Source organism: Mustelus asterias, chromosome 13, assembly GCF_964213995.1.
Source record: "Mustelus asterias chromosome 13, sMusAst1.hap1.1, whole genome shotgun sequence".
NCBI classification, from domain to species: Eukaryota; Metazoa; Chordata; class Chondrichthyes; order Carcharhiniformes; family Triakidae; genus Mustelus; species Mustelus asterias.
Genome location: NC_135813.1, coordinates 20,816,292 through 20,828,340, shown reverse-complemented (window position 1 = coordinate 20,828,340; position 12,049 = coordinate 20,816,292). Strand labels below are relative to the sequence as shown.

At 38.4% G+C, this 12,049-nt stretch overlaps 1 protein-coding gene across 1 annotated transcript in view; it reads left to right on the top strand.

The window, feature by feature from the left end:
* The window catches only part of LOC144503086 (uncharacterized), a 37,122-nt gene extending 27,874 nt beyond the window's left edge, over positions 1 to 9,248 (top strand). The window contains exons 6-7 of the mRNA XM_078227586.1: positions 4,305 to 4,877; positions 8,594 to 9,248. Of these exons, the coding sequence (XP_078083712.1) occupies positions 4,305 to 4,683 (379 nt within the window). The 3' untranslated portion in view covers positions 4,684 to 4,877; positions 8,594 to 9,248. The remainder of the gene's footprint in view (positions 1 to 4,304; positions 4,878 to 8,593) is intronic.
* Positions 9,249 to 12,049: the final 2,801 nt, after the last annotated feature.

Sequence of the window (12,049 nt, the reverse complement as noted above, 5' to 3'; positions counted from 1 at the left end):
TTACATGGCAGCCAGTAGAGACTTCATCAAGGGTCAGTTAGACAGTGCTGCCATTGCAGTACCACCACTTCCAATTATGGAAAAGGAATTGGTTCTGAAAAAAATGGTAGCACTAAAATAGATAAGTCACTGGAGTCTAAGGTAAATTAGCCTGTTGTAAAAGTCAGGAATAGATACATGAAGCCAAAAGAGAAAATGCTGGAAAATCTCAGCAGGTCTGGCAGCATCTGTAAGGAGAGAAAAGAGCTGAAGTTTCAAGTCCAGATGACCCTTTGTCAAAGCTCCTTTGACAAAGGGTCATCTGGACTTGAAACGTCAGCACGTTTCTCTCCTTACAGATGCAACCAGACCTGCTGAGATTTTCCAGCATTTTCTCTTTTGGTTTCAAATGCCAGCATCCGCAGTAATTTGCTTTCATTATTTTAGATACATGAAGCTTTGACTGTAGAACATTTTGAAACTTATCGATAAGCAAGGATATATATACATTTTTGCAAACAAAAATCAAGTCTCTTGAAGAAGTGATTAATTGGAGAGATAGAGTGAATGCAGAAAATATGACATGTAGAAATCCAAAAGGTGTTTTATAAGGAGATTCATGAGAGGCTTACCAGAAAGATTGAAGCATATGGTATAAGAGGAAATGTAGCAACACAGAAGAAAAATGAAGGAAATAAAACACCTGGTTGGGGTTCCTCAAACTGGAGAAAGTTTGGAAGTGAAATATTGCAGGAGTCAGCGTTGGGTTTACATTTTTGTATTTGGTATATATGGCTGTTTTAGACTTTAACATAGGGATTACAAAATCCAAACTGCAACTGTAAGGGGTTTGGCAAACAATGAAGCAGACTATAAAAAGCATCTTTTAGTGGAAAAGACGACAGTTGGTGAATGCAATTTAATGCTGAGAATTATGAGCCTCATTCCACACCACCCCAACCGCTTCCCCTCTCTACACCCTCTCACCCTTCCGTCTCTACATCCTCTCCAATAATCCAAATACTGGCACGAAAATATATCGTTAAAGGCAAAAACCACTTTAAAGTGAATATTCCCCATTTATTGCTTTGAACAAATCAACAACTACTTTTAAAAATCAGTGGTTTCTGTTGCTTTATTTTAAAACCTTTTAGAAGTGCAGGATAACCATTGTCAAACAGGAAATAACTAATTACCCTTTCAAAAAGAAATCCCAATAGAATAAAAGTCCTACTTAATTTTAACCACCAATTTCAACATCAGCATTATATCACAAAAGCCTGCAAATTAACTTGCCAAAAAGAAAATTGCTATTAACATTCACCTTGAAATGGTAAAAATGAATTGGTACTTAGAGCTACATTATAGCGATTGTCCAATTGCAGAGAAGTCAATTAGAATCTGAATTGTTTCTTTAAATGTTCAGACTGATTTAGTTTTTTCAGCATTTCTTTAATTACAAACAATTTAAAGAATGTGAGTGTTTCAAATTAGCAACTAATTTAGGAAGGCAGTGCCAGTTGACGAAGTTCAGGCAGCAAAAGTCCAAATTTAACTGCACAGTGACAAAATTGTAAAGAATCAACTTAATTAAAATTATTTTGTAATAATTTATTTACAAAATAGTTTTAATTTACCTCTTGACAATAATTGCATACAGATATAAAGTTAATATTGTGATTACATGTACAAATATATTAAAATAGTGTAAAAACAAAAAGCAATAGTGGGTACTAAATAATGATGCTTCCCTAATAGGAATGCAATCAATGAAACCCAAAGAAACATTTTTTAAAAAATGGAACATTATGATAAATACTATACAAAATGGTCAGTATTTAATAAGAGCATGTCTTTTTTTTCAAATATAGTAATCTAAATTATGACAATCTTTTTGACTCTTGCATATTTTCTCTGAAATGGAATTTGGATCAATAGCATTTACTTTCAACAATCCAAATTTGCAATAAATTCTGATAAACGCATAACAATCCCAATTCCATTTTAAGTATTCTAATTAACAAGATAATTTTTTGTGTTTTTTATAAAGCATAAATGGTTTAATTAAGGTATGTTCATTAATTAGCATGATGACTTATACTATAGATTTTAGGAGTGTTTAGTTTGACGAAGCATTGCCAAGTATAGTAATGGAGCTCGTCCCGAAACCAAAAAATCCCTCCCCCCGAGGTGAACGGACCTTCCCATTGGTCACCCCTCACCTGCTCCAATTCCCATGCGGATGGGGTGGTAAAATTCAGGCTATTGAGTGTACAGCATAGAAGCAGACTGTGCCCCCAACTAGTCTATGCAAGCTTTTATACTTCACCGATTCCTCTCACCCAAGTCCAAAGATGTGCGGGTTAGGTTGATTGGCCATGCTAAAATTGCCCCTTAGTGTCCTGGGATGCATAGATTAGAGGGATTAGTGGGTAAAATATGTAGGGATATGGGGATAGGGCCTGGGTGGGATTGTGGTCGGTGCAGACTCGATGGGCCGAATGGCCTCTTTCTGTAGTGTAGGGTTTCTATGATTTCTATGAAGTTCAATTAACTCTACCAGAATATCCTTTTATTCCTTACTCCATTAAGTAATTAGCTTCTCCTTAACACATGCTTTCTGCCTCAATTACTCCAGTCTTTGGGTAAAAGACTCCTCTTGAAATCCCTATTCAATTTATTAAAGACTAATATGTAGTTATGAACTCTAGTTTTGGACCGCCAAAAATGGAAACCCTGTCAAAGCCTTTAATTACATTAAAGACTTTTATCAGGTCACTCCTCATTTTTCTTTTTCTAGAGAAAAGACTGCCAGCCTGTTCAGCCTTTCCTGATAAGTTCTGTTATCATCCTTTTTTACACCTTCTCCAATACCGATAATATCCTTTTTGCAACATAGAGACTGCAACTGTGCACAATATTTCCAATGTGTTCCAGGCAATATTTTACACAAGTTTAACTTAGTGGCTTTGCTTTTTTGTTCTATTTCTCTAGAAATGAATCCCAGTGATTTGTTTGCTTTTTTATTGACTTATTCATCTATATGACTGAATGATTTGTGTATCTGTATTTCTCAGTACCTTGCTCCCTACCCCATTCAGGCTCTTGTTATCTAGGCTGTGTGAAGCCTTCTTATTTACCCCTTCAAAATGTATTATCTCACACTTAGCTATGTTGAAATTAATTTGCTAATTACTTGTCTATTCTGCCATCTTATTAATATCTTCTTGGATTTTGTCACACTCTTGCCTTGATTTTAACTACACCTTCTAATTTGGTACTTGTGCAAACTTTGAAAATTAACTTTTGACTCCTGAGTTCAAATCATCAATATAAATTGTGACATACTGGTTCCAGCACTAATCCCTGTTGAACATTACTTCTCACATTTTACCAATTTGAGTAGCTACCCTTAACAGTTACATTCTGTGTTCTATTTTGTAGCCAGCTTGCTATCCCGCTACCTGTCCCTTTATTCCACATGTTCTGGCCTTAGTTGTGAGTGTACTATGCAGTACCTTATCAAAGGCCTTTTGATAATGCAAATACATTACATCCACTGTACTACCCTATAGGCAGTTACTGAAACGAAACCTGGACACCAACACATCAACCATTCACGCCGCATGTCACCGCTGCCAGCGAGAATAGAGAATTTGGCACTCAGTCAAATCTTCATTCACTGCAGCAGGACCGGAGAATCCCAGCCATGGGTGAGGAGAATTCTGATAGTCACTTTCGTTGCCCCTCATCTCCTGAAGAGGGAGAAAGATGCATGCTGGGGAAACAATTTCAGGGTGCAGGCTATGCCATAGATACGCTACTTACCGAAGCCACTACTTTTCATCTGAATTGGCTATTTAACAGGCTATTTAACCCTTAAAGGCCATTATGGCTAGTTTATTCTCGTGCAAAATTCACATAATGAGATTTGTAATGGAGAGATGGAAGAATTGAATAGCAATCAGAAGCAGAATTGCTAGCTCCCCAGTCTGTCCCTTCCTAAGCTCACAGTTGTGTGTCCAATTATCATGTCCACACTCCTTCCATCTTCATTCTGATGGCGATCTGTTTAACACAGCACACACCAGGAACTGAACCTGAAACCTTGGTAATGCGTATGGTTAAGTCCCACACTATTGACACATTAAACTATTATACCTTGAGATATCAGTGGAACATTACATTTTAAAATGTAGTGTCTCTGTTCAGGAGCATATGTTTATAAAGTTAGTAGTTTAAATGAAAATTGCTGGAAATGGAATGATTGGTAAAAACACTGGTAATTGTCATTTGAGAAATCTTTGTTTTAACTTGTCTCACAGGGAGCCACCTGAAGATGTTTTACAGAATCTTGCCGAATCCAATGGAGATTTAAAGGAAAAACAGAATTACAAAAATACTAAAACAAAGCAAGAAGAGAAGAATGGTTGCTGCATCAAAGATTCTGCCTGGGCATATCCACCTAATAATAGACTCAAAGATCAGATGCAGGGAAAATTAACACGTGCATGGAAGAGTCTTCCTGCTCCTGCAGTTAATGTAAATTCAATAGAACAAAACACATATTCTGAAATATTGGAGGATCCCTGGAACAGATTAAACCATCCACAACCATTAAAGGACAGTTATGCCAACCGTCGAATGGTTGATTTAACCATATATGACTTGGAAGCAGAACTGTACAATATCCACAATCTCTAGGAGAATACACATATCAACAATTCACAGTGCAACACAAATGAGAATCTTACTCTTGTTACCAGTACAGAGAATGACAAAGAGACAACAAAGATCTTTGGATCCAGTTTATGGAAAACAGTACACTATATTGTCAGTGACCAAACTAACTTATTGGATAAACATCAGGATATTCATCAAAACAATACATTTCAAGGGTACATATGGCCTGAAATAAGTCACCACATGCCAACCAGTAATGCTGCGAGTTAAAAAGCTGATCATTGGATTATTTAGGAAGTTAAGGGGTGGTTAAGGGAAAACTTGATAAAGCAACATTATGAGGGATTTTAATAGCAAAGGAAAATCTGTTTCCACAGGCAGGTGAGTCAGTAACTAGAAAATACAGATTTACGGTAATTGGCAAAGGAACCAGATTGGAGCGGTGGAGTAGTTATTTTATGGAGTGCATTATGGTCTGGAATATGCTGCTAGAAAAGGTGGTGGAAGTAGACTGAATAGTAAATATCAAAAAGTATTGTAATTATTTGAAAAAAGAAAAAAATACATGGTCATGGGGAAAAGGCAGCAAAATGGAACTCACTAGACTGCTCTTTCAGAGAACTGTCACAGGCATGATGGCTCAATGGCCTCTTGTAATCTATGATTCTGTATTTAAAAAATCCTCACTGCACAACAATACTAAAGTTAAGATTATTCAAACCATATATGGAATAGGTTTGGCAGCTATTCAAATGAGAAATAACTTATGTATTGTAGATGTCTGCAATCTTTGATGTCACTACAGAAATAATTAGTAATACTACACCAGTGTTATGACCGGGTGAGAAAGAGTGAACTGGCTCCCCTCTATTCATCCTCCTTGGTTGGTCACAATAAAGATTTAAGTTTCCTTTTATGAGGATATGCCTTTTGCAAATCAGAATGTATTTTACTATTTAGGCTGTGAGCAATAAGATGTCAATCGAACAAGGTTTTCTTGGGTCAAGGAAAAAGCAATTTATTAATAACTAAACCTGAGTAAAATAATAAAAACACAACGTCAACCATTTGGCCCTCAGGCAGTCATTAGGGCGCAGGTATGAGAAATCAGGAGATTTAAACAAAAGTTAAATGAATATATGGTAAAGTGTCTTTTGATTGTCCTTGAGGTGTAGATTTTAAATGTTGAGGCCAATTTAGATTTACTGGTTTCTTGGATGCAGTCAGATGTAGAGGATGTTGCAATTATTAAAAGATCTCAGTTTGCTGGTAGGTTTCTGGTCAAGTTGGCTTCTCAAACTGGACAACACTCTTAATTCAAAAGATAGAGAGGAAGTGAGAGCCCTGAGAGGAGCCTATTCTTTCAATACCCAATGCTTTGCATTTTTAATGTCCCTTCCATAGACAGCTATGAGTTTAGATGAGGGTCTGAATTATAAGAAATGTCTGTACGTTCGCATTCCGTTGAGGGTGATTTCTTCGTTTCTCACCTTCACCTTAGAAAGTGGCCTTGCATTTCTAAGTAGTTTGCTCTGTCATTGTTAAAATTGCAAATGTTCCAGTCGGTTGAAAGTTGAAAAATCATATTTTCAAAACTAGAAGGCTCGTAGTACTTTCAAATATCTAAAAATTTACAAATATACAGCAAGCTTTAATAATTTATTAAGTGGATTGGAGAGAAAAACCAAAAATTAGTTTTGAAAAACATCCTAGGTTTGATCTTAAGTACTATGTGAACATCATAAGTAGGAGGTAGAGGTAATCCAAAACTTTGTTCAGAATTGAACTGGCACCAGCAGTCTTTTCTAGATCTAGTTTTAATTACATTTTATTTGGACTATGGATGGGTTTGATGAGCTTTAAATTACCCTTCTTATGAATAATCTGGTGGTTGCAGCAGGCCAACCAATTTCCAATTCTTTGATCCTGCTAATGAACTCTTGTGAAAGATGCTTGTGTCAAGTATTCACCTCTGCTATTTTCTGTTCACTATTTAGGGCTTCCTGACCAATATACCATTCCATTGCAGGTGAAAAATCTGCCTTTGTGACTCTGCCAATATCACCCAAATCGACCACTATGTGAAAAATGAGCTCAAGTTGACAACCACAATATTGTAGCTCCCTTTAGCCAAAAATTGATCTCGATATCTGGCTCTAATGCAGCTGGTGTAAAGATTATAAGCGTATTTCCTAGATTTCCTTTGGACTCTGCATTGTACAACCAGTTTCAGAAATTATTTTATGCAATTTATTCTGAATCAATATTTCTATCCAGTTTAATTTGAAGAAACTGAATGAAAATTAATACAGAAATTTGAATGTAAATATATGCAAGGTTTTCTTTCTGGGCACTGTAAATTGCATTAAACCTTGAAAATGTGATCATATAGTGTTGTTCATGAATCCTATTAATGCAATAATCAATGCCTTTAACTGCAATGCAACTGCCAACTTTTGAGGCAATCGAAAATTAAGAATTATGATGATACAACCCAGAGTCCAGAAGACACCTGTGAATTGGCTTAAGCTGCAATGATAGTTGAGTCCATGTGAGCACAAAAACAAAATTATTCCATTTCAGTTATTCTGCACATATTTTCTGTTAATGAGGACAATGAATTGTGCATCACTACAAGTTGTTATTCAATAGACAGTTACATGCTACATAGAGGGAAGGCAGTGTATTGTTGCTGGACTAGTAATCCAGAGACCTGGGGTAATGTTCTGGTTCAAATCTCACCATGGCAGATGGAGAAATTTGAATTCAATAAAAATCTGGAATTAAAAGTTTAATGATGATCATGAAACCATTGTTGATTATCATAAAAGCCCATCTCATTCACTAATGTCCTTAAATCCTTATTGATTTGGCCCACATGTGACTCCAGATCCACAGAAATATGATTGACTCTTAAATGCCCACTGAAATGGCCTCACAAATCATTCAATTCAAGGAAAATTAGGGATGGGCAATACATGCTGGCCCAGCCAGCGACGTCCACATCCCCTGAATGAATTTAATAAAACTATTTACTGCACTCAGCAATTACTATGGATTAACAGATTCAGGTCAGTCAACATAATTGTCTTCAGACTTCATAATAATTACGTACACAAAACGGTATTTTATTTTCAGTACTGTAGTGAATGGAATTTCAAAACAGAATATGGCCAATGAAGATAGTTACCATATTTTGTTATTTGGTTAGTTACTCCCAATGTAATTTTTTCAGTGCAAAATAGCAAATTCTGGTACCTGTGGCCAATGTCTGTTATGCTGCATTGTGCATGTTTAACTTCATTATTTGGGGGCAGGGAAGTATTAACAGGCAGCACGGTAGCTCAGCGGTTAGCACTGCTGCCTCACAGTGACAGGGACCTGGATTCAATTCAGCGTCGAGTGACTGTGTGGAGTTTGCATGTTCACCCCATGTCTGCTTGGGTTTCCTCTGAGTGCTCCAGTTTCCTCCCACCATCCAAAGATGTGTGGATTATGTTGACTGGCCATGGTAAATTGACCCTTAATGTCAGGGGAACTAGCAGGTGGATGGGATGGGGTTTGGATGGGATTGTGGTCAGTGCAGACTTGATTGGCCAAATGGCCTCCTTCTGCACCATAAGGATTCTATGATCTATGAATTAATGGTTAGTCATGTTCCAGTTACTGTAATCTATAAAGTTAGGCAAGCATTTCAATATGCAACATTCAATGCAGAAACATGGTGTCATAGAGGTCTGAAACAGCCTTGCTGTAAAACTTCATCCTCTGTACTCAGCATTGACCTTGTCATCATGGTGATTTGTGCGAGTTAACTTCTAACCATGACCTGGAATAAAGTGGTAATGAAAGGTTGAAATACTGCCTATTGTTCATATAACATGCTCCAAACATATGGGTAACCTTCTAAAACTTCTATGCATTTATTCAGGCACAGACCAACACGGAATAAATAACTGAACAAATGTGCTCGAAAGAAACAAGCCTGGAGCCCACAGGATGGAGGTTGTTCTTTAAACTTCCCAGCAAACTTTAGCTAGTTATTCTCCAGACAGTAAGGTCTCATTTATACAATATCTGAACAAAAGGATACAAGAATTAAAGAAGGATATTAATGTTTTGCTAACCTTCGCTCTGCTACGCTTTCTTGTGAAAAGCCCATTACTGAATATTTCTATGTACAAGAATAATGTACAACAATTAGCTCGGAGGGGAGATTCCAAAACTGTGCTGAATTATGGTTATTTGTCAACACTGCATCTCAATCATTTTTGTTTAAAATGCATTTGTGCAATATGTAGTTATTGGCTTGAGAAAGCCATTTCTCAGAAAAGACAATGTAAGCGATTAGTAGATGAGAATTTAAAAGAAAATGACAACGGATAAATTGGAGATTTTTCTTCTGTTCTGTATTTTTCATTTCATTTTCACCCTTCAGCAATTTATTACCTTTAACCTTGAGTGATGAATGTGATTTGGTCCTGTGTTCTAAGGCCAAAATGTCCTGTTGATTTGAAATGTACACTGAAGTTCCATATAAAAGCATGCTGTTCCGCAAGACACATTAAACTGGCTCATTAAAATGCTATACATATTATTTCTTTAATTAGATAATATATAGCTCCAAGGGCGGCACGGTAGCACAGTGATTAGCACTGCTGCTTCACAGCTCCAGGGACCTGGGTTTGATTCCCGGCTTGGGTCACTGTCTGTGTGGAGTTTGCACATTCTCCTCATGTCTGTGTGGGTTTCCTCCGGGTGCTCCGGTTTCCTCCCACAGTCCAAAGATGTGCGGGTTAGGTTGATTGGCCAGGTTAAAAATTGCCCCTTAGAGTCCTGAGATGCGTAGGTTAGAGGGATTAGCGGGTAAATATGTGGGGGTAGGGCCTGGGTGGGATTGTGGTCGGTGCAGACTCGATGGGCCGAATGGCCTCCTTCTGCACTGTAGGGTTTCTATGATTTCTAAGGTAGTTTCGGAGAAATCTAAATTAAATAATTCTCCTCTCAACCTTTTATAAAAGTTATCATAGAATGTTAGAGAACTCTAAGGGAGGAAATTGCTGGGGCCTTGAGAGAAATCTTTGTATCCTCACTGGCTGCAGGGGAGGTCTCAGAGGATTGGAGAAAAGCCAATGTTGTTCCTTTGTTTAAGAAGGGTAGAAAGAATAATTCAGGTAATTACAGGCCGGTAAGCCTTACATCAATGGTAGGGAAATTATTGGAGATGATTCTTCGAGACAGGATTTATTCCCACTTGGAAATAAGTGGACGTATTAATGAGGGGCAACATGGTTTTGTGAAGGGGAGGTCATGTCTCACGAACTTGATTGAGTTTTTCGGGAAGTGACGAAGATGATTGATGAGGATAGGGCAGTGGATGTTGTCTACATGGATTTCAGTAAGGCCTTTGACAAGGTTCCTCATGGCAGACTGGTGCAGAAGGTGAAGTCGCATGGGATCAGAGGTGAGCTGGCAAGGTGGATACAAAACTGGATCAGTCAAAGAAGACAGAGGGTAGCAGTGGAAGGATGCGTTTCTGAATGGAGGGCTGTGACAAGTGGTGTTCCTCAGGGATCAGTGCTAGGACCTTTGCTGTTTGTAATATATATAAATGATTTGGAGGAAAATGTAACTGGATTGATTAGTAAGTTTGCAGACGACACAAGGGTTGGTGGATTTGCGGATAGCGATGAGGACCATCAGAGGATATGGCAGGATATAGATCAGTTGGAGAGTTTGGTGAAGAGATGGCAGATGGAGTTTAATCCGGACAATTGTGAGGTAATGCATTTTGGAAGGTCTAATACAGATAGGAAATATACAGTAAATGGCAGAATCCTTAAGAGTATTGATAGGCAAAGGGATCTGGGTGTACAGATACACAGGTCACTGAAAGTGGCAATGCAGGTGCAGAAGGTAGTCAAGAAGGCATACGGCATGCTTGCCTTCATCGGCCGGGGTATTGAGTTTAAAAATTGGCAAGTCATGTTGCAGCTTTATAGAACCTTAGGCCGCACTTGGAATATAGTGTTCAATTCTGGTCGCCATACTACCAGAAGGATGTGGAGGCTTTGGAGAGGGTACAGAAAAGATTTACCAGGATGTTGCCTGGAATGGAGGGCATTAGCTATGAGGAGAGGTTGGAGAAACTTGATTTGTTCCCACTGGAGCAATGGAGGTTGAGGGGAGACCTGATAGAAGTCTACAAGATTATGAGAGGCATCGACAGAGTGGATAGTTAGAAACCTTTTCCCAGGGTGGAAGAGTCAATTACTAGAGGGCATAGGTGTAAGGTGCGAGGGGCAAGGTTTAAAAGAGATGTACGAGGCAGATTTTTTACACAGAGGGTGGTGGGTGCCTGGAACCCGTTGCTGGGGGAGGTAGTGGAAGCGGATACGGCAGTGACTTTTAAGGGCCGTCTTGACAAGTGCATGAATGAGATGGGAATAGAGAGATATGGTCCCCGGAAGGGTAGGGGTTTTAGTTAAGTCGGGCAGCATGATCGGTGCAGGCTTGGAGGGCTGAAGGGCCTGTTCCTGTGCTGTAATTTTCTTTGTTCTTTTGTACTAAAACAGACAATTTTTCCCGGCAAATCTGCACAAGTGTTTTTCTCCACATTAGCAATTTAGTGCAATCCATTCTCTTCACTCAACATGCCGATAATATTTCTTGGACAAGAAGAAGGAAGGGAGAAGTTAGCCAGCACATCCATGAGCATCTAATTTAACTCTCGATTCCCATTGTACTACAATTCCAAACCCGATAATCCCTCAGTTACATCCCATTGGAGCATCCTCTAGGCCACAAAGCCAAAATAAAAGCCACCACAAAATATCCATCCCATACCAGTTTTAACCAGCAAAACACCCAATATTCCAAACAAAACTCAATTAATCACTCTTCTGAATTCCTTTAGTTCCTGTCCTGTGGAGCTTTGACCTGTCCTAATGCTCTTAATATCCTAATGCATAGTGGCACAATGATTACCACTGCTACCTCACAGTTTCAGGGACCCATGTTCAATTCTAGCCTTGGGTAACTGTATGGGGTTTGCACGTTCTCCCCATGACTGCAGGATTTCCTTTGGGTGCTCCAGTTTCCTTCCACAGTCCAAAGATGGACATGTTAGATTGATTGGCCATGCCAAATTGACTCTTAGTGTCCCAAGATGTGTAGGTTAGGTGGATTAGTGGGGTAAATATGATTTGATTTATTATTGTCATTGTATTAGTATACAATGAAAAGTATTGTTTCTTGCGCGCTATACAGACAAAGCATACTGTACATAGGGAAGGAAAGGAGAGAGTGCAGAATGTAGTGTTACAGTCATAGCTAGGGTGTAAAGAAAGATCAACTTAATGTGAGGTAGGTCCATTCAAAAGTCTGA